Source organism: Hemiscyllium ocellatum, chromosome 15 (genome assembly GCF_020745735.1).
Source record: "Hemiscyllium ocellatum isolate sHemOce1 chromosome 15, sHemOce1.pat.X.cur, whole genome shotgun sequence".
Taxonomy (NCBI): domain Eukaryota; kingdom Metazoa; phylum Chordata; class Chondrichthyes; order Orectolobiformes; family Hemiscylliidae; genus Hemiscyllium; species Hemiscyllium ocellatum.
In genome coordinates, this window is record NC_083415.1 from 34,714,136 (window position 1) to 34,742,053 (window position 27,918).

The 27,918-nt window shown below is 40.0% G+C and overlaps 1 protein-coding gene across 1 annotated transcript in view; it reads right to left on the reverse strand.

Annotated features, from left to right (window-relative positions):
- Positions 1-2,563: 2,563 nt before the first annotated feature.
- The window catches only part of kcnb1 (potassium voltage-gated channel, Shab-related subfamily, member 1), a 354,303-nt gene continuing 328,948 nt past the window's right edge, over positions 2,564-27,918 (reverse strand). The window contains exons 2-3 of the mRNA XM_060835911.1: positions 3,283-4,678; positions 2,564-3,222 (exon numbers count right to left, since the gene is read on the reverse strand). Coding sequence (XP_060691894.1) covers positions 2,564-3,222; positions 3,283-4,678 — 2,055 coding nt within the window. The remainder of the gene's footprint in view (positions 3,223-3,282; positions 4,679-27,918) is intronic.

Below are 27,918 nucleotides of genomic sequence, written 5' to 3' on the forward strand. Positions count from 1 at the left end.
TGGAAGTAAGGCCATTCGGCCCATCGAGTCCACTCCGCCATTCAATCATGGCTGATGGGCATTTCAACTCCACTTACCCGCATTCTCCCCGTAGCTCTTAATTCCTTGTGACATCAAGAATTTATCAATCTCTGCCTTGAAGACATTTAGTGTCCCGGCCTCCACTGCACTCTGCGGCAATGAATTCCACAGGCCCACCACTCTCTGGCTGAAGAAATGTCTCCGCATTTCTGTTCTGAATTTACCCCCTCTAATTCTACGGCTGTGTCCACGGGTCCTAGTCTCCTCGCCTAACGGAAACAATTTCCTAGTGTCCACCCTTTCCAAGCCATGTATTATCTTGTAAGTTTCTATTAGATCTCTTCTTAGTCTTCTAAACTCCAATGAATACAATCCCAGGATCCTCAGCTGTTCCTTCTATGTTAGACCTACCATTCCAGGATTATCTGTGTGAATCTCCGCTGGACACGCTCCAGTGCCAGTATGTCCTTCCTGAGGTGTGGGGACCAAAACTGGACACAGTACTCTAAATGGGGCCTAACCAGAGCTTTATAAAGTCTCAGTAGCACAACGGTGCTTTTATATTCCAACACTCTGGAGATAAATGACAGCATTGCATTCACTTTCTTAATCACGGACTCAACCTTTAGAGAATCCTCGACTAGCACTCCTAGATCCCTTTGTTCTTTGGCTTTATGAATTTTCTCACTGTTTAGAAAGTAGTCCATGCTTGTATTCTTTTTTCCAAAGTGTAAGACCTCGCATTTGCTCACATTGAATTCCATCAGCCATTTCCTGGACCACTCTCCCAAACTGTCTAGTTGGCCCAAACAACTTGCATACTGTTACATTTATAACTGCTCTGTGAAAGAGCCAGCAGAGGTACAGTGGGCCAAACAGTTCTCCTCCGGGCTGTATGTTTTTGAAATTCAAAGGACTCTTTAATTCCATTATAGTAAATGTTTAGAACTGAAGACAATATTTTGCAACAAGATTACTGTACCAAAAATAAAACTTTAACATTTTCAAAGTGCGAGTGTTTAATCATTTATATCTATACTTTCTTTACCAGCCAGAATGAAAAAATAAGCATTATTCCATTGTTAAAAATAAATCTTTCATTTAAAACTGTAAACTTTAAATCTGGTAAACTTGCTAAGATTGATTTGGTATTATACTTTGAAAATAAAGTCTATGATCATATTCTTTACATGGAAACCTATATGAAATTTTATATGGTATTTTGTACTTTCCAAGAAGAACTTCAGCCTAGTTTACAATACAGTTATGTCAAAGCTATGAAGGCATTTCTACATGGGCATTATGCTTAGCTATTCAAAATGAGACAATTTATGCATATACTTCATCTCTAGAAAACAATCTAGCAGCAATAATAACATTAACAAAAATGGTAAAGTTGGATTTGTTTTGATACAGGTAGTTAGAACTTTCATAGCAGAATTTTTTCTTATTTGATAGATACATAAATCTACTTCATATGTATGAAGGCAATTCCAATCACTGCACTGTATCCTATCAATTTGATAGTGAGGTTCCATGATGGTATAGGCGGATTAATATAAGTCTTTTAACTGGTGCAACTCACCCCCCCCACCCCACATCACAAACATTTTATTTTCCTGATTAATAATTTAGGACCCATGTTGTGATATTTGAATATTTAAAGAACTCTTCGGCTTCAAAAATACATTTTTACTTTGCATGACATCTACAATATTGACTTTAGTCAGTTTTTAAAGCTAACTGTTAGCTAAAAACCATGATTAAAGAAATACATGGAAGTGAAGAATAGTTCTTAATATGCACTATTTTTGGAATAAACTACAATTTTAAAAAATCACGTAACATTATTAATTCTGGTGCAGAAATGTTGATGCATTCCTTAAAGGGTTAATTAAGGAAATTGAGCAAATAATGTACTACAGTTCCACAACCCAAAGAGCCTAATCTGAACTAAAGTAAGCACATTTGTAGTGGAAGCATCTTCCTTCTTTGCTTTAAAGATTATTTGTATCCATTAGACAAATCATATGATACAATAATGGTATCCAATATGGTTCAGTTATGCAACCAGAATCTTGAAATGAATTCCAGGCAGTGTCCTTCAAAGGATATCTCTATGATTCAGAATGTATTTCTGAAACATTCTTTCATTTGCAAACAAATACTTTCTGCATGTCTCTGAGAGATCTGTATACTTAAACTGTGTGGTCAGACTTTGTATTCTTCCATAGTTATTGGAAAGATAGAAGGGATTCAGGAACAAAAAAGAATAATGTGATAAAATTCTGATAGCATGAGTTAACAGTACTTTGCAGATTTCTTTTTCTGTTCTTCAGTGCTAATGTTCGATGGACAGGACCTTTACATCTTAGTCAATGTTCTCAGGTTCCCTTCCATTAAACTTTCCTTTAAAGGTAACACTGGCTCATTTGAAATAGTTTTCCATGCCATGCAAAAAATACAAAGCTCTTATTTTTTAGAGGGTATGCAGTTTCATTTCACAATTCCAGCTTAGACAACAGCCTGGCAGATCCAAAAATCAGATGTTGTCATCATATACAGTGGAACAGCCACTTTCACCATATGTCACATGAATCTCTGGTGAGATGTGGTTGTCTAACTTGTTACCTTCTTGGGTCCCACTTTTCTTAACTCTATCCATTACACCTTCCAAACTGTACATGCAATTTTGTCCAAAATGTTTTGCTGAAGAAGCCACACCAGAATCTTCTAAATAATTTCCACCCTGTCGGGAGACAGCATCCTTCTTACTTGGACAGTCGCTGTTGATGGTATGGTAGATGAGATTTGTTGGTCCAGATGGGTTCCTTCCATCCAGTGATTGATCTTCTTCATCACTATCTGCGTCAATGTATTTCTTCACTCCATCGTCATGGAAAGTAAAAGTCACTGGCGCAATGTTTTCTGAAGGTTTCATTCCAGATGACGAACAAGCTGTTGAAGCTTCTATGCCAGGTAGATATCTCTCTGTATTCAATGGGCCATCCATAGGACCAGTGATGCTCTGAGATCCACCCACCATAGGGTCCACCATTGTTGATAGAGCTGCTATATTAGTGTTGTGAACAGGATTGATATCACTTTCCATAAAGTTTACTTTGAGAGATCTAGATTTTATGGGGTTGCCTGGTCTGGAGGTGGCTTTAACATTTTCTGTAAAGATGGTGTTGTGTTTATCTACTGCAGAGTTGTAAGCAGAGTTATTGGTATTGATGCCCAAGAGGTTCTTATTGTAACTGCCATCTAGTTTTGTGACAGATTGCATGCTCTGTGCAGTATCAGCTGGCAGGATTGATGATTCTTTATCCTGAATGTTTTCACAACCTGGATTCTCACATACTTTACTGGGGAGCATTATTGTAGGACTGTGAGTAAACTTCCCAGCATCTGGAAACTCTGTAGCACAGCTAATAAAACTGTCTATGCTAGACAGACTCCTCATATCCAGTATTCCATCTGGTGTATTTAATAATGGATCAGAGGGACCAGATACTTTCTCCATCTCTATTTGATTTTGCTTTTTCACTTTATACATTTGACCCATTTGACTTATGTTCATATTGGGCTGTGATTGTGTCTTTGCCATTTTACTGTACATGTCCTCCAATTTCTGCACATTTAGGTGTTGTGGGGTAATGTGTGGGCTGCGAGCATTTCCAGGAGAGCTTTGTTCTTTGTGTTTAGCTTCAGGAGATTTGTTAGAGCTGGTCTCAGACACAGACCGTTTTCCCCATTTCCACTTGTTGGGTGACAGACTACTGTCCTGTAGTTTTTCACTTTTACCCATATTTTCTCCATTTTTCTCAACAACAATATCCATTAGTTCTATGCTGCGAGCAAAAGCATCTTTCATATTCATCGAGACAATACTTCCATTTCTCTTGGCCCGCTCAAGTGCCTCTCTTCGTTTTATTGCTTTTTCCTGTCTCTTCTGTTCCTTGTAGAACTCTGAGAAGTTATTCACAATAATTGGGATGGGAAGAGCAATCACCAACACACCTGCAATACAACATAGTCCACCAACTATCTTGCCCAATAAGGTTTTGGGATAGATATCACCATAGCCAACAGTTGTCATAGTAATAGTGGCCCACCAGAAAGAAGCAGGAATACTCTTGAATTTAGTGTCATCTTCATCCTTTTCAGCAAAAAATACCAAACTTGAAAAGATCATTATGCCCATGGCCAGGAACAAAATCAGCAGTCCAAGTTCATTATAACTTCGCCTGAGTGTGAATCCCAGAGACTGCAAGCCTGTTGAATGCCTGGCTAGTTTGAGAATTCGCAGTATCCTCATTATCCGGAAAATCTGAACCACTCTTCTGACATTCTGGAATTGAAGCACACTTTTGTTGGATTCTGTGAGAAATATTGTGACGTAATATGGCAAAATGGCTAACAAATCAATGACATTCAGTGGACCTTTAAAGAATTTCCATTTGTTTGGTGATGACAAGAAACGCAACAGATACTCCATGGTGAACCATGCAATGCACACTGCTTCTACATGAGCCAACTGTGGGTTGTCCGTGAACTGTCCAAATTCATCCTTGTCTTGTAGTTCAGGAAGTGTATTAAGTGACAAAGCAATTGTTGATAATACAATGAAAAGTATAGATATTATTGCCAAGGTCTGAAAAAGAAAGAGAACATTTACACATTAGTGAACTCAGAGAATGATGGCATTTTTCAAATGTTTCTTTTCTATAGCAGTATTTCTGAACATGTAAGAATAGATCTAATATTGCCTGTCAATTGATTATTCTGTGCTTGTCTGTCACAGATACTTAAGTCTGCTTTTCTCATGCTTATTTTAAATTCTCTAAAAATGTGTCATTAATATGGTAGACACGGAAAAAGTAGTACATATTCAGAACATAAATATTCAGTTAACATATTAGAATCCAGAAATAATTGCTGGTGACAGAAGCAGCAGCCTCACTTAATATGTTCCTTTGACCTTTTCTTTTCTAATTTATCCTGATACGGACCTGTCTGTACTGGCACAATGGGCTGGATTTCATAGTCCCTTGTGGATGTGTTTACTGTGTAGGCACTGCCTTTCTATCCATCCTTGAAATCAGCAGCCTGCCCACCATTTTTAAATAAGGGATTAATAGGAAATTGAGCTTGTTATTAAGTGAATTGATTTATATTTCTTGCTGCAAGAGCCATAAAATGAGGAAAAAGCCTGTTTTTGAAAACAATTTTCTAAAGGCAGCAAGGAAGGAGGGCATTGGGGGCATCCCTCAATATAGGTGTATGCCCCCCTGTGCCCACCTCCCTGGCTCCTAAAGATATACACCCTCACCAAAATCCCCTCTGCTGCAAGCTGCCTAATTGCTTCGTAACCAAGAGAGGGCTATTATCTTGGCTCCAGTGTCTATCTTCACTCCTTCCAAGACAATCAGGTTAATTGACAACTATTGAGTGCAGTACTTGCTCCCACTGAGGTGACAGTCCAAGTCTCAGTCTATTTAGGCCACCAGCAAGATTGATCATTGTGGCTGGGCTTCTTATGGTCTGTTGACTGCAATTCTTCCAATGGGTAATGGCAAGCAATATGACATTCCTGTGAAATTCAGGCTAATATCATTGTTCATACCCCAGTTTCAAATAATTTAGATAAATCATTTTTATTTGTAGCTAATCATTCAGCAAGTTGAGAATTTTGTTCCAATTATTACCTTCGTTAGACCTAATTTACGACTCTTCACACATTTAATTAAAGACAGGTAATATGTCAAAAACAAGTTAACATTTTAATACTCGTCCATTCAACATTTCATAAATTGAAGTATTTTGGACTTTACCCAATATTTGTTGAAATTTGAATAATTACCTGTTCAGGAAGGGGCTATTTAGTGTACGCATTGCCATTTTTATGACAGCTCTTTGGGGACTCAATTTAATAATCTTAAAAATGGGTTGCCTGTTCAATTTGATAATCTCAGCTTTAAGCTGATGCTGTGTTGTTGAATGGCTAGATATGTTGACGGGAGTGAACAGTTTGAGAAGCCAATGCAACCTCAAGCAACTTGCATTGCTTAAAGCTACCCTGCATCTCTTAAAGGGGAGGTACATTGTAGTTGCAGAAGGAGTTAACAGATGAGCAGCAAATAACTCTGACTTGAGAAACATTGAAGAATGGCACAACATAGGAAAGAATGGGCTTCAAGGTTTAGCGACGCAATACTTGAGGCTTTGATAAAGGAGGTAAAAAGAATGAGCAATGTCTTGCATTCACAGGGGCCAGGTGAGCAACCAGACACCTGGTCAATAGACAGTGAGAGCAGATAGCTGTGGAAATCAATATCGTTTGCCTAGCCCTGGATGTAGTGCCACAAGAAGTTCAATGCTGTTGTACTAATGATCAAGGTCTGCGACTGTACTTTCAAATGCTATATTGTACCCAGTTGTATTAGTTTCAGTCATTGCTTGAGCCTCTATGCCACAATTATTTACCAAACAATAGCTGTCAAACAGGATATGCCTACAATTAGAAATAGGCAAGTTGGGCAGTGTCAATGTACATGTGGAACATGCTGCATATTTTTGAATGTTGCACCAAAAAAAAATATAAATTAACAATAGAAAAGAGCCATGGGAACCACAGGTAGAGTGCAGTAAAGGAGAGAATGCTGTTCCAAGCAAATCTCTGGTCATAAACACAGAGAATGCTGAAGAAACTCAGCAGGTCTGTCAGTATCCATGAAGAGAGAAACAAAATTAACGTTAACTCTGCTTCTCTATCCACAAATGCTACCAAAACTGAATTTCTCCTGAACTCACTGTGCATATTTCAGAATTCCAGCATCTGCAGTATTTTGCCTTTGAATCATCAGCTTATGACTGGTTAAATGAGAATGGAAGGCAGTGACAGCAATTCCATTCAGCTAGGTGATGGTGGTGGGGCATTGGAGGAGGATAGTGTGATCAATCCTGGTAGAAAGGTACAGAAATGTTGAGACAAATGAGGAGGCATATATGACATAGTCACGGTGCCATAGAATGTCATTTGGGACTTTGATAAGGGCCATTTTAGTATTATTCCTGAGGAAATACTCAGATGAGAGAAATTTAACCTTGGACTTCAGGCTAAAATGGATACTGCTTTTGGGAGGATATTAAGAATTTTTGGATATGATGAGAGAAAAATGAAATCCTTCTTTTCTCAGTTGCACATGAAAGTAATTACGACTTAATTTATTACTTTTACAGTAAAGATGAATAAGCTCTTTATGACTACATTATATATTCCATTCAGAATCTACTGAAAAAAAATGTTGTTCTGTGCTGTCAGTTATGGAATGCATTAATCTATGGCTCACTTGACAGGCCACAAAGGTTTAATGGACCTTAACTGTAGTTCAAAGAATGGGAAATAATTTGACAGCATCTCATTTATGGTTCACACAATGTTCCATAATCAAATAATTGTGCTATACCAGAGCAGAACATCTCAAAGTGGCTGTAACAGCTAAAAACATTACAATTTTTTTTGATAACGCAGAGCAGGCATTAATTCTTTACAAATAAAGTGACTCCCGTAGATTTTGGTGTGGAGTCACTTTCAGTTGCTCCAGTATAGGCCACAGAATGGTTTTCCAAAAGACACTGACTGGCAGTTCCTAACCAGACTGCAGTTTTACAGCAAATGCAAGGCATTAACAGGAATCGGTAATGTGCAATGCTCAGATGACTGCACTATATTGCTGTGGTCCCTCTGAACTCAGTGACAATGTAGCACTTCACAAGTCCTACTTGGTAAATAATGCTTACTCTGTTTCTACTCGCCCTCCTGTCTCTAGCTTCCAAGCCTCCACACTCATGCCACTGGCCAGCCGACATGTCCAAAACCAAGGTGCAACATCTTTCCACAACAACTGGAGAATTAATAGACTCTTCATTACCCTACTGGAATGATTTTCAACTGTCAAACAATGCTTTTTCTCCAGGTTTGCTATATTCTTAAGTGGTAAACAAACTAGTCAAACATTTAAGACATTTTTTTAAAAAATTAACTTTCTGATTTTCTTCCTTAGTTTCTCCCAGCAGTCTTTTGGAAGCTAATCTTTCAATCTTGTAGACATAAGAGAATTCCAGCAGGTTTGCAATCTTAGCATATAGAAGTGTGTGAGCACACACTGGTAATAGTACATCACTGGGAATGAGATCTTCTAAGGGCAGAATTGGCTTGCAAGGCACCCAATAAGTGGATTATTTGAAAACTTTTTAAGCGAAAGTGGACTGCAGATGCTGGAGATCAGGGTCAAGAGTGTGGTGCTGGAAAAGCACAGCAGGTCAGGCAGCATCCAAGGAGTATTCTTGATGAAGGGCTTTTGCCCGAAACATCGATTATCCTGCTCCTCGGATGCTGCCTGACCTGCTGTGCTTTTCCAGCACCACACTCTCGACACTGAAAACTTTTTAAACCTTTCTTTATGCCAAGCTGGAACTGGACAGCACTTGGAGCAAATTCAACTTAAATGAAACGATGGCCAGCATGGGTATTTGTGCCTTCAGATCTTAACATTTTTAAAAATAAACATTGTCACTTTTGCATTGAGGCATGGCTGAAGTAGCTTAGAACCGATGTGATGTTTTTTGTTATGGAAGGGAATTAAGTGACAAACGCATAAAGCTCTTTTGCCACAAAGTTCTGTGATTATTTTGAAGAGGGTGATTTATATGAATAGATTCCTTTTCAAGACCAGTCCACTAAAACACAGAATTGTTACAGCTCTGATGGAGGCCGTTTGGCCCACCAGGTTGGTGCTACGTCTCTGAATGAAATTTACAAAACCAGATTTCTTGAAGTATTCCTGCATTATGGAGTTAGAAAGCTGTGCTCCATGAGCTTCATTGGATTTCTGCAGGCCTGCACATTTGCCGCTTCCCCCAAGTAAAGGCCATAAGGCATCTATTAACATGGTCAATCTGTATAAATTTGGACTTCCAAATTGGAAACATAAGTGCTACTTGTACAATACTAAACTAAAAAGGAAAAAAAAATCACCAGATTACCAGTAGATTTTACATTAAAATGTACATCACTGAACAAGAAATATTCTTCAAAGGTCTTTTTGTGTCCTTTAAAACTATTTTAATTACATCACTTATGGATACACTTCTTATGGGGCACTTACTCTTTCTGTCTTCCTTTCCTTTGAAACAGAAACTTGAGAAAAATGAAAAAAACTGTTGGTGAAATTGTTTGGTCTCAGAGGCAGGAAAGTAACTTAATGAAGGAGCTGTGTTGGAGTACCCCTCAATCTTCCTGGGATCTGCATGGGAAGGCCCAAGGACTGAACTTTTGCCCCAGGATTGAAGCCTTTAAGTAATCAATTAATGGCTACTTTAGGACTACTTACCAAGTCCTAGATTAGAGTGGTGCTGGAAAAGCACAGCAGTTCAGGCAGCATCCGAGGAGCAGGAAAATCGATGTTTCAGGCAAAAGCCCTTCATCAGGAATAGAGGACTACTTACCAGCCTATTCCCATTGATCTCCAATTATCCCAGCTCCAGGAGGGTTATAAAAGTTGGTCCACCTGAATGCTAAACCAGCACAGTCAGGCTGGCAGGTAAAATGTGTGTTTGCAGTAATCTGTGTACAACTGAGAGATTGGAAAGGAGTGGGGTTTGGCTACTGACAGTCAGTCCCACCTTGGCTCCTGGTCCCTATGCTTCCCTCTCCATCCAACTCCCATCTTGTGAGACAATGACGGTTGCAAAACAATGCTCGCATGTGATCAGAGTTCACTCCTCCATCTTGGAATTCTTCGGGTTGTTATGCCCACAGTAACCAAAGTCAGCTCCGTTGTGCTGTCAAGTGCGAGGGTTGCCAGCCTGTGAGTGACTGCTAACTCCTGGTTTCTGCAATCAGAGACCTAATCTTGGTCAAAAGCCCACTGGCCACCAATTAGATTGGCAGATGACAATGTGGGCTTTCAGCTCCTAACAGGACACGGTTTCTCTTTGTTAACCTCTCCTGCTTTTGAAGTTCATCTAAAAACAGGAAGATTGCACATACTGTTTCTGTAGCTATTCTACAGATAGAATGGCAATAGAACCTCTGTTGATACTGGCTCCAGCAATTGTTACAATTGCAAAAACTAATAAAAGCTGCAATTAACTCAATAGAATGATAAATGAATTTTCTCAACAATCAAACCAATCACTTCAAACTTCCTCCCAATTCCATCTTAATTATTAAATTTCTGCTCTCGCATCTATGTAAAAGTGTCACCAGGTGGTGCAGCAACAGGCCACACACAAATACAGCTTGGCTGTGGAACAGCAACAGCTTGGAACCAAATAGCACTGGCTGTATAATCATATTACAAAATCAAACTCTCAAGAGTTGGCTCACTGAAATCAATGAACATTTCACTTCCCAGGATGATCAACATTATATTTTCTGTCCAATATGCCCCTGATAAAACTCAATATACAACTTAATAAAAATGTTTCCCTAAACCTTCAAAGTCACAGTAAATCTTGATGGGTTTTTGAAAATACCACTGGGGACTTGACAAGCTATTTGGGTCAGTGGGTACAGAGGCTCTCGTTTTAACAGAAGGAAGCCTCATTACAGCAAATGGACAGTTTAACAAACTTCCCACAGTGTCATATACATCCTGGTGAAGAAGGCTGTGTCATTGCAAAGCCTAATTCTCTTGCAGTTCCAAGCCCCATCTGCCCATGCACCAGTGAACAGTTTAGCATTTAAAACAATTACACTGGATTTAAAAAAAAATCATTCTGGAAATGTGAGTGTCACTGGCTGGGCCAGCGCTCTTGAGAAAATGGTGGTGAGTTGCGGTTTAATTATTTTACTGTATCAGTACTGTTATAGCAATTCAATATGGTATCTTGTATAATTTATGTGAATACATTGAAAAATGGCTGTTTGAATGAGTTTCTAAAGATTGTCAGAGAATAACTATTCTTACAGGGGACCTTGCAATCATTGCTATACATTGATGTTAAAAGGATGCTTATTGAATTACAGGAATTACAAACCTATAACAAAATAATATATCAATAAAATTATTTGCTCAGTTGTGATTTGATGACACTTGTTTCTCATTGAGAATAAAAAAACTCCATTTGCATACATTGTTGCAACTTTATTAATCATGTTTATGAATGCTTATTAAGATCAATACAAAGATGTTGTAAATCTGAAATTAAAACACATCAGTCTCTCAGCATTTGAACTGAATAATGGCAGGCAAAATCTTCATCAAATTGGAAATTATAAGATAAATGAGCCTTTAAATAACAAATATTGTATCCTATTAATGGGCCTAATTCTCTTGCAGTTCCCAGTTCTGATAAAGGATGTCACCTGATAGAGTCATAGAGGTGTACAGCACGGAAACAGATCCTTCGGTCCAACTCATCTATACCGACCAGATATCCCAACCTAATCTAGTCCCATTTGCCAGCACTTGGCTCATATCCCTTTTTACCCTTTCTATTCATATACCCATACAGATGCCTTTTCAATGTTGCAATTGTTGGATGTTAATTTTTATTATTTTCACATGTTGATGAATCTGGTGTGTTGCTTTATAATTTTATATTTTTTATTAAATACTCCTATTCGAGCAGGCCTGAATGAAGCACGGGTCTCTTCCTTATTTCTGAATCTGAAGCTCTGCATTTAAGTCTCACTCTAGGACTTGATGGCTATAGATCACGCATGTGTAACATGGCCAAGGTTGGCTGCAGGGCTGTAACTCCTTCAGCCTATAGCAGGGGTTAAGAGCAGGAGCATTTCTTGGTGAGCAATGCTATGGTTCCCAGCCCCACAAAAATGGGGAAGGTTACAGGCAGAAAGGGTATCCTGCTTAAAACTAGCTGTTGAATCCATAATGATTGTTGACACAAAGGTGATCAACCAACATTATTGTGACCCCATGTAACATGGAAAAAGCTGACAGAGACAAAGAAACCCTAATAATCATTTGTATCATAATGCTTGATTAAAAAAAAGTACACGTTTCAGGAACCATGACCTCTATTGCATGTCTAAGCTATGATGAACAAACACGAGCTGTTGCTAAGTTGAATCACTAAATCTAAATGTTCATGAACTATCGATTAACTAGTTGCTAGGCTCCAGACAGCAGATTGCTGTTATATCAATGGATGCTATTTCATGGTTCATGAGCAGAGTTATTAACATGGATAACATCAAAGCCAAGGGATTTTTTAGTTATGACCTAAACATCTGGGGAATCCACTCACATCTGCTGCAACATATACTTTGGTTAAGATAGGCATGTTCTGTTTGTCGCATAGGTTACATGTGTTGGATAAGGCAATTAGTACCTGAAAGCATTAAGTGGCATTATAAGATAAGCTCCACCTATCAGAATATATAAAAGATTATTCCTAGGAAAATCTAACCACAAAGAGTTTCATGTCCTAATGGTTCAGCATGTGTTCACCAGAAGATGGATACAGCTTCATTGACTGCCCTTAGTGTTAACAGTATGTGGCTAAAATAAAAATATGTACTGAATCATAGGTTGAGTTTGATTTTCTTTTTGTGAGACAATCACATATCTCAGTTGTAATGTAATAAACTACTAAGTAATGTGTAATAAACATGCAAGCGTTCTTGGATTAATGAACATCCAAATTATGAAAACTTGTAGTTATGAATGTGATCCTATATATGGTTGTAATTTTAATGACCAAACATATGAACATTTCCTATAGTTACAAATGACTGCTTTACATTATCCTGCATTGTGTTCCAAATTGCATTCAAATCGGTTCATGAACAGGTTCCAGAATGGAACTCATTTGCAATCTAGGAACAGCCAATATTTACAATGAATCAAGATTGAGCCTATATTCTGTTGAAGGGGTCATATCGGCATCCTTCTCCACACAGTACAAATAGCTTAGTCCGATAGCAACAAGAGGGCTGCTTGCATTGAATCTACCTAATTCATTCCAGATTATTCTTGTAGAAGTCAACATGTATAAGATGTTGATAGTGATGGGAAACTGAATATCTAATGTGGTAGTGCTGTACAAGAATGGGGACAACGTAACAGCATTAATGTATTTTATTCTTCTCTGTTTTTCCTGTCCTCGGGCAGCAATATCAATCTCATAAAAGAGCTGTGTTTAAATAGCACCTTTTAGCACTTCTGGGTATCCTTTTCAGCCAATGAATATTGTCATTGGCTTAATGTAGGAAATAAAGGAAGCCAGTTTGCTCAGTCAGATAATCATATTTTCTTTTCCATAGTGATGCTGGTCTTGAGAACTCAGTTTTTGTCAAAATATTGTCATGATGCCATGGATCATTTACCTGATTAAGCAGGCAGGGTCTTGGTTTAACATCTCAGTTTAAAGGCAACCTCTGTAACAGTCAATACTCCCTTCACACTACACTGTTTTCCCTTGGAGAGTAAGTTATATTCTGACTACTGGGCTCATGGAGAAGGATGTCGAGATATCTTCGGTTAAAATTTAGTTAGCATGTGAACTAGTTATAGGCCTTGTAACAGTGGGTATAGTATTAAGTTTGCCAATGCCATGGGTAGATATTTTATTGGGGAAATGTTTGGTTGGAAAATATCCTCCTCAAATTGAAAATCCAGTCCACAGAGGCCAGAAAAAGCCAGCAGGGAGTGGCAGGATGGCTGCCAACCAGATGAATGGAATCAATGAGACCTGTGTGTGTTGTGATTACAGGTTTTCTTTGTTATTTCATACCAACATTGTAATAGAATGCTCATTGTATACAACAAGGTAAAATATTGTTTGCAACCATATCTTGTATGATGGTGGTGTTATGATAGTATCACTTATTGCATCCATTCCTCCCGATGCAGTCTCCTCTACATTGAGAAGACTGGGCGCCTCCTAGCAGAGTGCTTTAGGGAACATCTCCGGGACACCCGCACCAATCAACCACATGGCCCAACATTTCAACTCCCCCTCCCACTCTGCCGAGGATATGGAGGTCCTGGGCCTCCGTCACCACCACTCCCTCACCACCAGACGCCTGGAGGAAGAATGCCTCATCTTCCGCCTCGGAACACTTCAACCCCAGGGCATCAATGTGGACTTCAACAGTTTTCTCATTCCCCCTTCCCCCACCTCACCCTAGTTCCAAACTTCCAGCTCAGCACCGTCCCCATGACTTGTCCGACCTGCCTATCTCCTTTTCCACCTATCCACTCCACCCTCTCCTCCCTGACCTATTATCTTCATCCCTTCCCCCACTCACTTATTGTACTCTATGCTACTTTCTCCCCACACTCACCCTCCTCTAGCTTATCTCTCCACGCTTCAGGCTCTCTGCCTTTATTCCTGATGAAGGGCTTTTGCCCGAAACGTCGATTTCGCTGCTCCTTGGATGCTGCCTGAACTGCTGTGCTCTTCCAGCACCACTAATCTAGAATCTGGTTTCCAGCATCTGCAGTCATTGTTTTTACCTCGTAAAATATAGACTGTTAATTTTCAACATTCATCATCCGATCTTGATGGAACCTTCATGGATGAAAACATCTTTTCTGAAAGGAGAAAATGCTGATGCAAACTGGCCATAGTGGCCACCTGACCAGCTCATGAAACCCATGTGAAACAAAGAATCTGTGCGAAAATTAATATTCCATCAAAAGACACTGAAACTGAGTCAGGTGTTCAGAAAATCTCATCTCCTAGTTTTACTTTATACCTTTCTAGAAGTTTCATACAACAGGATGAATATTGCCTGCAGAATACCGAGCTTGAAGAAAACCTCAGGAAGGCATAACTGAATTGTAATTCAAGCAGATAAATTTGGGCAAATGAGAGAAGAAAATAAAGGAGATAAAAAAGAAAGGAGTAGAATATCTTGAAAGACAACATTAGTGATCAAACTAGAAATCAACTAATCAATTTCAAGTTCAATTGTAACAATTCAAGGATTATAAGAACTGTTCATATTCCATATTCCTTATCTTTCCATTACAGTAGACTTTTTTTTGAGTTCTTGAGTGTTGTTAGAGTTGTATCCATCCAGGCAAGTGGGGAGTATTCCATTTGTGCTATACAGATGGTGGACTGGCTTTGGGGAGTCAGGAGATAAGTTATTCACTGCAGTATTCTTAACCTTTGATCTCTACTTTAGCCGCTGTATTTATATGGTGAGTCCAGTTTAGTTTCAGGTCAATGCTAACCCACAGGTTGTTGATAGTAGGTGAATCAGTAATGGTAACACCATTGAATGTCAAAGTACAGTGGTTGGATTGTCTCTTGTGGTGGTCATACATGGCATTTGTATGATGCGAATGTTACTTGCCATTTTTCAGACCAAACCTGAATATTGTTCAGATCTTGTTGCATTCAGACAGACACTGCTTCAGCATCTGAGGAGTTGCAAATGGTGCTGAATATTGTACAATGGTAGGAGTACATTCTAACTTTGGATTTTATGGCAGAGGGATGGTCACTGGTTAACCAGCTGAAGATTGTTGGGCCTAGGACACTATCCTGAGGAACTCCTGCAGAGATGTCTGGGAGCTGAGATGATTGACCTCCAACACCAAAACCACCTGCCTATACACCAGGTATGACTCCAACTAGTTGTGAGTTTGCTCACTGATTCCCATTGACCCTTGTTTTGCTTGGGCTCCTCAATACCACACTTGGTTGAGTGCAGCCTCGATGTTAAAGGCTGTCACTCTTGCTTCATGACTAGAATTCCCTGCCTTTGTCTGTATTTGACCTAATGCTAAAACGAGGTCAAGAACTGAGTGGCCGTGATGGAACTCAGAATGAGTGTCACTGAGTAGGTTATTGCTGAGGAGGTGCTGCTCAATAGCACTGTTGATCCACTTCATATCACTTGATCCACAGAGAATACTGATGTTCATAGGAGACATCACCTTATGGAGTTAGGTAGATGTTCATTTCTGTTCCACAAAGTTGATCTGTCCTAGAACAAACATATCCAATGGCTCTGCCTCCATTGCCTTCAGGGGAAGAGAATTCACAGACTAATCATCCTCTGAGAGAAAATATTTATCCGTATCACTATCTTAAATGTGAGGCCTCTTATTTTTAAACTATGTCCCTAGTACCTAGGGGACATATTGTCTTGGCATCCACCCTCTCAAGTCCTCAGGATCCTATACGTTTCAATAAAGTCCCCCTTCACTTTCTGAAACTCCAATGATATAAGCTCAACCTGTCCACTCTATACTCAGAAGACAACCGCTTCATCTCAAGATTCAGCCAAGTGAACTTTCTCCATGCAACATACTCTCCAATGCAATCATATCCTTTTTCAAAAGAGACCAAAATTACTCAAGTTGTGATCTCACCAAATCCCTGCACAACTGCGGCAAGGCATTCCTCTTTTTATATTCCATTCTCCTTGTAAACAACAATTTTCCACTTGCTTTCCTAATCATTTTGCTGTATATGCAACATGTTGTGATACCTGTGCTAGTATACTCAGATCTCTCCTGTACTGTAAAGTTCTATAATCCCTCTCCATTGCTTTTCTATTCTTCCTGCCAAAGGGAATAAGTTCACATTTTCAAAACCATTTGCTGCATCTGCTAGTCTTGTACTCTGGAAGATTATTGACCAATATACAGATTACAATTCAATTCTTGCATCTCTCATTGTGAAGTTTCTTTTTTAACATGCAGCTTTTTAAGAAGTTAACTATACTGTTGGTCAATAATCAAGCTGTCCAGTCACATGAAGACTCATTGTAGAAACCTGGGAGTATGAGTAAACCTCCTCCTCAAATTGAGGGAAAGCCACTGCCAATTACTTCTTAAAAAGATGCATGTTAAAATAAAACTTCACAAAGAAAGATGCAAGAATTGAATTTGAATTAACATACTAGTATCCAACAATCAGTAAGGGGTTGTTTAATGAAATTCGTTGTCACATTCACATACAATTATCTAATTTCAATGCGCAATGATGTAGTGTAGGTAATTTAAAAAATGGATTTGGCAGTGCTATGTAAGCCGAAAACAGAAACTATTGAAAAGATTCCAGTGACAGCAAAGCTGCTGCTTTAATTTGCCCTCTTGTGCCGAGTTTAAGTGTTTGTGTTTCCATATTAACAATGATTGAATGCAGTGGAGACGTTGAATTAACTTCTGTAGTTTTTTTTGTCTTCTTCCTATGTTAATTGAACATTTAAGTGCTGTTGGATTTTGTAAGTCCTCAATGTTAGTTCTCCAATTATGACAGCAACATTCTATGTTTCATTGTCTTTAAAGAACAGAAGTTCCAATTAAAAATAATACATTTTCATAATTATTTGTTTTCAGGAAAGAACTTGTACAAATGGAATAGCTCCTATTAATAAGAATGGATTCTTCCCCCATGTGAAGATATACTTTATCAAGAACAATGCTGTGGATTCTAAGAACTGTGAAGCTCTCTCTAGTAGGTTCAAGAACACTTGTAAATACATCTTTACTCTCTGCACAATGGTACATTCATTCTTCAGCTTTCAGTAGTCACACATTTCCTCTACTTCTCAGTTTTGTTCCATGTAAAATCTTTCACCTACTTCATCAAGATTTTTCAAGAGACAGTAATACTAGTTTTCTGGAAGGCAGTGATATAGTGGTAATGTCACAAAGTACAGATAGAAGCTAACGTTCTGAGGACATAGCTTCAAATCTCACCATGGCAGATGGTGAAATCTGAAGTGGAGAATAAAAAGCAACTAGTATTAAAACCAAAAGCTTGCTCAATGGTGACCATCTTACCACCGTTGATTGATGTAAAAAACGGAGAAAATCTGTTATATTCACTTGTCTGGCTTACATGTGACTCTAGACCCACAGCAATGTGGTTAAGCCTTAATTGCTAACAATAAATGCTGGCTTAGCTGGTGACACCCACATCTAATGAACAAATAAAAAACATTCAAAAGTTGATGTCAGACACCCAGAATCATTTGAGATATTTTCCAATCAACCTGTTCAAAAATAAACAGGTGGAACTTGAACCTAGGCCTCCTGGGCTCTGAGGTGGAACATTACCAAGCAGAGTTCATCACAAGAACCTGCCCAAAATCATTTTACATTTACTGCCCAAAGTAGCATCAATGTTTTGCTGCATGTGTAGGCAATGAGCTGGACCTTCACTTTTCAAAGACAGACAATGGGCCACAGTGATCTTTTACAATCACAGGCAGTGGCTCAGTGCTTTAGCTGTGGTTGCAGTTGGTAACATAGCTCAATGAGGGCATCTTCGGTGTAGTTAAGGCATGTGATGTATTTTTTTTTAGAAAAGTTCAGAAAAGTGTTCCTTGATGGGTTATGGTCTCTTGCTCAGTGCCCTCTTCCTCCTCCATCGTTTTCCACCTGCTCATCATCATTTCCCTGCTTCAAATGCAGACTTAACAGGCCACTTATGTTTGCAGTGGAAGTATTGGAAAGATAAAGAATCGTTTCAACAGCAGCAAAACTTGACAGAAATTAGATATCAGTTTCAGAAAGCAGAAGGTTGGCACAAAATGTACAGATGTTCATCAGCAGCCAAACTGGGCAATCGTCCTGTTTGAGAAGGTCAAAAGGAGATTTTACAGAGAAGTGTCTAAAATCAGAAATGCTTTTGACATAGCAAATTGGAATAATGTTTCCAGTGGCAGCAAGGTCAGTAAGCAAAGGACACAGATTTAAGGTGACTATCAAAAGAATCAAAGATAACATGAAGCTAGTTTATTCAGTGTGCTATGAGCTGGAAGGCACTGTCAAACAGGCAGAGGCAGATTCAAAAATAACATTCAAATACTTGAAGAGAAAGAAAATTTACTGGACTAGGGTGAAAGAATAAGTTCGTGGACCTAACTGGATATCTCTAGAAAAAAGCCAGCAAAGGCATAATTAGTTGAACGCCAAGAATAAGTTCGTGGACCTAACTGGATATCTCTAGAAAAAAGCCAGCAAAGGCATAATTAGTTGAACGCCAAGAATAAGTTCGTGGACCTAACTGGATATCTCTAGAAAAAAGCAAGCAAAGGCATAATAAGTTGAACAGCTTTCTCTATTGGGTTATTCAATGATTCCATCTCAACAGTGCTGTTCAAGGTTCCCTGCTTCCTGTGACTGCCGGATTTCTGAATGATTTCATTTCATGACATGTAAGGTGACATGACAGCCAAGTTCACTAACAGGTTATACAAGAATTGGTTGACCTTTACCCAAAGATAATAGCGAGGTTTGTAAGTGATTCAGTCTGGTATCCTGGACACCTACAGAGGAACCTAATCCAATATGAAAGGTTGGGCACTCAGTTGTGGAATGAGAGTGTTTACAAATCATAGATCATGTTTAATCTATTGATCCCAATTTTATATTTGTTAAAGGGAAGCTCTATTTTAGGGCTACCCAGTCAGAAAAACGAAGCATGTTTTAGTCCTGCCCTTGTGTATTGCTTTTCAGGCACTTATTTAGGTAGCACAACAAGATAAAAATGAGGTCAGTTCCAGATCGCAAACCATTCTAATTCTTCAATGGACGCATAATATTTGAAAGTAAATAGTTGCTTATTTTAACTACATTTTCTGTCCAGATGAATGTATGAATTATGCAAATATCACTGCGTTTCCTTCCAGCCTGAATCTTGCATTTTTCATGCTTGAATTTATTCCCCTGTTCTCTCTAGCTGGTTGGCTTCTAGTTTTGCATTGTGCACATTACCAATCATTTAACCTTGTAGTGATTGACTTGAATTATTTTAAATGGAAAAACAAAATGCTATACATTGCTTTTACAATCTTACAATGGAATTTATTTCGACCGAAAGACAATGTTTAAAAAAAACAGAATCTGCTGAAATTGAATCCTCTGAGCAAATATTTAACTGAACATTGGAAAATTGAGAAGAATAGAGTGCTCATCTGTTTGAATTTAATGCGTGATGGATTTACATTTAGTTGGACTTTCTTTTTATTATGATCAGTTTTGTTGTCAAGCATTGATCCACTCATCAATCTTCTACTCAACCTATCTGGAATATTACTGTAACCTCACATTGTTAAGTAGCATTGCAATGTGACATAGAATACACAGGTTGCAGAACTGGCTCCATAGGGTGAGTAGCCTTGCTACTTGGTGCCTGGATAGGAGGTATTTGTACCATTCCCAGCAACATTTCTGTGGCCTGTGCTGAATGCAATCTGTTGAGGGCATTAACATTGACAGTACATGTGACATCAGAGCAATGCAGAGCAAACAGACTGTGCCAATCAGCATCTAACATCGAATTGATATCTGCCTCACCACTTTCAATGTTGCTGCTTTAGCTAATGCTCATTCTCATAAAAAGAGTTGGCAAAATCTACAGGGATGGGGCTGACTTTGGGATTGTGGTGGTTGCTATTGAAAGGCAATGCTTCTTGGGCAGCAGTACCAGACAGAAAAAGCATCAGCAGCAAAGAAAGCAAGCTGCTTGCAGAGGGAGGTGGAGGAGGAGGAGGAGAGTTTCATTAGAGAGCCTTACCCATCTACATTCTTTAGGAGGTTCTTTCTATCTATACCTGAGCCAGAAACTGGAAATCCAGTGATTGTGATTCATCAAAGAGGTGGTCACATAATCTTGCCACATTTTGCAACAAGGCCAGAGCAGGGCAAGGCCAGTTGTCAATCGCAGTGTCGCCCTGAATTCCTTGTTAAAATATTCAGGATCATTTAATTTAGAAATTTAACAAACATTTCACAGTTCACTGCTGTATCTTGTGGTTGACAGAGGCTCTACACATTAGGATAGGAGACTTCATATTCTTCTCTTTAAACACAGTGAGGCAGAGGAATTGTCAGGATGGTCGGCAAGGTGTAAGGTGCTGTCAACTGTGCACATTTGGCTTTGTGAGCATTACAACTCAATAGTGAGACGTATTAAAATAGCAAATTAATTTAATGTCCAGTTGGTATGTAATTGGCCAGTACCTCATACTAATGTAAGCCTGCTGTCCTGAAAGCAAGCATGGCTTATTTATCTTGCATCCATCAACTGTTCCAAAAATGTTTCAGTTACACCACTGAACCCGGATTGGCTGCTCGGTGATGAGGGCTGATCCTGCGTGTACATGACAAATGGGCAGTACCATTATACTGAATGCTTCCTCAGCCACAATCCTGAAATAGAAACCTTTCAAAACTAATCATTTCACACCAGCTTTATTTAGCAATACATTCCCAAAATTCTGTACAATACTGAACTAGCCATCCTTTGCATTTCCTTACCTGTATTTGAGGTGCCTTGACCTTTCCCACTTCTCTTTCACAGTGCTACCCTAGAGTTTGCAGCATGGCTAGAGCAAGGCTGCTGACTTTCTGTGTGGAAATCTTTGAGTCATAGAGCATGGAAATATACTTTTTGGGCCAACTCGTCTATGCCAACCAAATTTCCCAAATTAACCTACTCCCACTTGGCTGTGTTTGGACAATATCACTCTAAACCTTTCCTGTTCATGTGTCTATCCAAATTTGTTTTAAACATTGCAACTGTACTTGCATAGAGTCACACAGATGTACAGAATGGAAACAGACCCTTCGGTCCAACTGGTCCATGCCGACCAGATATCCCAACCTAATCTAGTCCCATTTGCCAGCACTTGGCCCACATCCCTCTAAACCCTTCCTATTCATATACCCATCCAGATGCCTTTTAAATGTTGTATTTGTATCAGTCTCTACCACTTCCTCTGGCAGCTCATTCCATCCACATATACTCATTCCATACTCTTTGTGAAAAGGTTGCACTTTGGTTTCTTATAAATTTTCCCCCTTTCACCTTAAACCTATGCCCTCTAGTTCTGGACTCCCCCACCCCAGGGAAAAGAGTTTGTCTATCTACCCCATCCATGCCACTCATGATTTTATAAACTTCTATAAGGTCACCCCTCAGCTTCCGATGCTTCAGGGAAAACAGCCCCAGCCTATTCAGCTTCTCTCTATAGCTAAAATCCTCCAACCCTGGCAACATTCTTGTAAATCTTTTCTGAATCCTTTCAAGTTTCACAACATCCTTCCGATAGGAAGAAGACCAGAACCACACACAATCTTTGAAAAGTGGCCTGAGCAGTGCCCTGTACGGCCACAAACATGACCTCCCAACTCCTATAATCAATGCTATGACCAATAAAGGAAAATGTACCAAACACCTTCTTCACTATCCTATCTACTTGTGACTCCACTTTCTATCACTTATTCTGGCAGTTCATTCCACACACCAACCACCCTCTGCGTGAAAACGTTATCCATCAGGTCCCTTTTAAATCGTTCTCTTCTCAACTTAAAAATATGCGCCTTGTTTTGAACCCTATTTTGAACCCACCCAATTCACCTTTGCTATTCACCTTTTCTATGCCCCATATGATTTTATAAACTTCCGTCAGGTCACCCCTCAATCTCCTATGCTCCAGTGAAAAATGTCCTAGCCTATCCTTATAACTCAAATCCTCCAGTCCTGGCAACATCCTGGTAAATCTTTTCTGAACCCTCTCCAATTTAATAGTACCTTTCCTATAGGAGGGGAACCAGAGATGTACACAGTATGCCAAAAGTGGCCAACGTCCTGTGCAAAGTCAACATGACGTCCCAACTCTTACAACTGTGGACAGACCTGGGCCTTCAGGACTCATCTTCTGCATCTATCACTTTGGCATTGGTGGCAGCAGTTTGGCCTGGCTGGTTAAAAGGCAAAGGCCAGGCACAGGCAGATGGCAGTGGTGGGAACACTGAATGTCATCTTACTGACAGAACACAGCAGGATTGTGCTGTGCAGTGGCATGATCATTACCCTTGAGCACGACCTTAGCAATCATAGACATTGATTGGAACACAGATTTCGGGACAGATTTTGAGAAAGCTTGCAAGTTCATTGGATAGATTCAACTTGTGCTGCAAAGGAGGTTGAAACATTGGCCATTAGATGTACCATTATGGTTGAGTCTACAAATGTGCTTCAGAAGATAGTCAATACTGAAAGGATGAAGTCCAAACTCTGCATGATGCATGGTGCCTATACAGCTACACTCCTCCATGCTACTTAGCAATGACAGCCAGCACTCTGGCTGGCTAGACAATATATCAGATATTTCTGTGTACACGCCCAGCAACCTTTTTGTATATGTCACAGCATCAAAGTCCACATCCTCTACAACAGAATAGTCTGCAATATCACCCTCTAGTACCTGTGCTATTTTTTCCTGTTAGGCTGGTTGCAGTATACTCATGCTCACTGAGTCATCATATGAAACTTCTGCCTCTATATCCCTCGCTAAAGTTTGCACAATGCCAGTATCTGAGATGGTGGCTGTAAGCGTTATACCATGTGACAGTGTTTCCTCCTCCTCAGTACTTTTTTTCTTGACTTTCAGTTTTCAGGCACCACTGACTAGTTCTTGGGTATCTGAAAGCATGGTGCCCAAGGCAGGATTGGGGTAAAGGAATTGGAGTAAGTAACAGGTACAAACTTACACCACCAGCAGTGTATACATTAAATCACACTATGGGGTATGTGTGGTCAGGTTTGAGAAGATGCATTTGATATGAACATACCAACATCTTAGATAATGGCTAAGGCCATGCTCAACACTGCCTCAGTGATAGCTGCTGTCTTTATTAGTAGCACTGTCTCCTCCCTGGGGGTTAGCACATGCAGGTGTACCTGTCCCCACCTCTTCCTTCCCATTTCCTGCTCCTCATCCCCACTTGTTTGCTGCTGCTGCTGCTGCCACGATGCTGGGTCTTTTTACCCTGCAAAAAAGAGGCAAGTGTTTCAGTCAGTCTGGTGCCATGTGTCTGAGTCATTGGCCTGCCACAGTTGAATAGCTGGCAGTGTGTGTCAGCTGTCAGAGGTGACTGTGCAATTTCCACCTGTGACACATGTGTGAGGGAGAAGCGAAGCTGTGTATGTTAGATTAGAACCGTGGTTAAAATGAGTGAGTAGTATTGTAGTTGGTAGGATCATGTGTACATGGGGGTTCATTCATCAAACTTGACAGTTCTTGTCAGGTCACTAAAATTCTTGTTGCACTACATGTGTGCAGCTAGACCTCTGGTAACGACAGACGTGGTGATCTGCTTCTATTGCCTTCTCTGTGTTTTTCTGGAGGGTTCCTTGGCTCCCTTTGAGGGAACAGAAACTCTTTCACCTACACGAAGACTTCACCCCTAATCTGAAATCCAAAAGTCTTGGGATACACCTTGGGTCTGTTGTACCATTTACGCTATTTCTTCCAACTTTTCTACTCTTCTCCAAATAGTTTCACCCTGACTGCAATCACAATACATCCCTTTAAATGATGCAATCTGGCTTTAAGTAGTGCAGGGTAACTTTAAGTCATAGAGTCAGAGAGTCATAGAGATGTACAGTACGGAAACAGACCCTTCGGTCCAACTTGTCCATGCTGACCAGATATCCCAACCCAATCTAGTCCCTCCTGCCAGCATCTGGTCCATATCCCCCCAAACTCTTCCTATTCATATACCCATCCAGATGCCTTTTAAATGTTGCAATTGTACTAGCCTCCACCACTTCCTCTGGCAAGCTCATTCCATACACGTACCACATCGTGCGTGAAAAAGTTGCCCCTTAGGTCTCTTTTATATCTTTCCCCTCTCACCCTAAACCAATGCCCTCTAGTTCTGGACTCCCCCACCCCAGGGAAAAGACTTTGTCTATTTATCCTATCTATGTCCCTCATGATTTTATAAACCTCTATAAAGTCACCCCTCAGCCTCCAGTGCTCCAGGGAAAACAGTCCCAGCCTATTCAATGTCTCCCAATAGCTCAAATCCTCCAACTCTGGCAACATCTTTGCAAATGTTTTCTGAACCCTTTCAAGTTTTACAATATCTTTCTGATAGTAAGGAGATCAGAATTGCATGCAATATTCCAAACCAATGTCCTGTACAGCCGCAACATGACCTTCCAACTCCTGTACTTAATACTCTGACCAATAAAGGAAAGCATATCAAATGCCTATCCTTCACTATCCTATCTATCTGTGACTCCACTTTCAAGGAGCTATGAACCTGCACTCCAAGGTCTCTTTGTTCAGCAACACTCTCGAGAACCTTACCATTAAGTCCAGCTAAAATGGGAATCTGAGTTATATACTGGTGGTGAGAGTTGATGGAGATGAGGCAATTGCAAGAGGTAGCGCAGCCAGTGGGAAGGAATTTCCTGGGAAAGAACCAAGGGATTGGTTAAAGTGTATTGGCTTTAATGCAAGGAGTATCAAGAATAAAAGTGATGAGCTTAGAGCATGGATCAGTACCTGGTGCTATGATGTTGTGGCCATAACAGAGACGTGGGTTTCTCAGGGGCAGGAATGGTTGCTGTATGTTCCAGGGTTTAGAACATTTTAAAAGAATAGGGAGGGAGGAAAAAGAGGAGGGAGTGTAGCACTGCTAATCAGAGAGGGTATCACAACTACAAAAGTTACACATTGTCAAGGAGGGTCTGCCTACTGAGTCAGTATGGGTGGAAATTAGCAACAATAAGGGAGCAGTCACCTCATTAGGGGTTTACTGCAGGCCCCCCGATAGCAGCAGGGAGATTGAAGAAAGCATAGGTTGGCAGATTTTGGAAAAGTGTGAATGTATTAGGGTTGTTGTAATGGGTGACTTTAACTTTCCCAATATTGATTGGAATCTCCTTTGAGCAGATGGTTTGGAAGGAGCTATATTTGTAAGGTGTGTTCAGGTGGGTTTCCTAACTCAGTACGTTGACAGGCCGACGAGGAGAGAGGCCATTTTGGATTTGGTGCTCGGCAATGAGCCGGGGCAGGTATCAGATCTTGCGGTGGGAGAGCATTTTGGTGATAGTGACCACAATTGCCTCACATCCTACATAGCTATGGAGAAGGAGAGAAGCAGGCACAATGGGAGGATATTTAATTGGGGAAAAGGAAGTTATGATGCAATCAGATGTGAGTTGGGAGCATGGACTGGGAGCAATTGCTCCATGGAAAGGGTACTATAGACATATGGAGACTGTTTAAGGAACAGTTACTGCGAGTGATGCACAAATGTGTTCCTCTGAGACAGGCAAGAAGGGGTAAGATAAAGGAACCTTGGATGACGGGAGCGGAAGAGCTTCTCGTCAAAAGGAAGAAGGCAGCTTACGTAAGGTGGAGGAAGCAAGGGTCTTGCTCAGCTCTAGAGGATTACAGGCAGGTGAGGAAGGAGCTCAAAAATGGTGTGAGGAGAGCCAGGAGGGGGCATGACAAAGGCTTGGCAGGAAGGATTATGGAGAATCCAAAGGCATTTTACACGTATGTGAGGAATAAGAGAATGATCAAAGAAAGAGTAGGGCCGATCAGGGATAGCATAGGGAATTTGTGTATAGAGTCTGAGGAGGTAGGGGAAGCCCTAAATGAGTTTTTTGCTTCTGTCTTTACAAAGAAAAGGACCTTGTAGTGAATGAAACTATTGAGGAGCAGGTAAACAGGCTGAAATGGATAGAGATTGAGGAAGCTGATGTGCTGAAAATTTTGACAAACATTAAGATTGACAAGTCGCCAGGACCAGACCAGATTTGTCCTCGGCTGCTTTGCGAAGTGAGAAATGTGATTGCTCCACCACTTACGAAGATCTTTGCATCCTTGCTCTCCACCAGAGTCATACCTGAGGACTGGAGGGATGCAAATGTAATTCCTCTCTTCAAGAAAGGAAATAGGGAAATCCCCGGCAATTACAAACCAGTCAGTCTCACGTCTGTCATCTGCAAGGTGTTAGAAAGGATTCTGAGGGATAGGATTTATGACCATCTGGAAGAGCATGGCGTGATTAAATGCAGTCAGCACGGCTTTGTGAGGGGCAGGTCATGCCTCACAAATCTTATTGAGTTCTTTGAGGATGTTACTAGACAAGTTGATGAGGGTCGAGCTATGGATGTGGTGTATGTGGACTTCAGCAAGGCATTTGATAAGGTTCCCCATGGTAGGCTTGTTCAGAAGGTCAGGAGGAATGGGATACAGGGGAATTTAGCTGTCTGGATACAGAATTGGCTGGTCAACAGAAGACAGCAAGTGGTCGTGGAAAGAAAGTACTCTGCCTGGAAGTCAGTGGTGAGTGGTATTCCACAGGGCTCTGTTCTTGGGCCCCTACTCTTTGTAATTTTTATTAATGACTTGGATGAGGAGATTGAAGGATGGGTTAGCAAGTTTGCAGATGACACAAAGGTTGGAGGTGTCATTGACAGTATAGAGGACTGTTGTAGGCTGCAGCATGATATTGACAGGATGCAGAGATGGGCTGAGAGGTGGCAGATGGAGTTCAAGCTGGATAAATGAGAAGTGATGCATTTTGGAAGGTCGAGCTTGAAAGTTGAGTACAGGATTAAAGACAGGATTCTTGGCAGTGTGGAGGAACACTGAAAATTGTAATAACATTTGAAAAATTAATATGTTCATGATTTATTTTTCAATACTGAACTTAGTTTCATTGGTTGAGAAATATACAAGATACGACCAGAGCATAGGGCAATATTCAAAATGAAAAAACTTAATACCTGTGTTGAAAGAGTTAAGTGTGCCTCTGCTAATATTGACAGTGGTTTTGAAGCTTCAATATCTACAATTGGGCTAGACTAGATAGAATCATCAAGTGAACAGAAGGAAGTCTTGTTAACATTTTTATGACCTCAATAAAGATGATGAAGGATTGATAATGCAATCTCAAAATTACAAGTATGTGAGACAGGAACTATACACCAATTAGTATAACATCACTCATGAAGAAAGTGTTCTACAATTTTATAAGGGATGTTATTGTTTTCTTCCGATGGGTAGTAGGTTTTACAATGATTCAGGCGCCATGAATCTATTGTTTACTTTCATGAAACAACAAAGTCATTGAA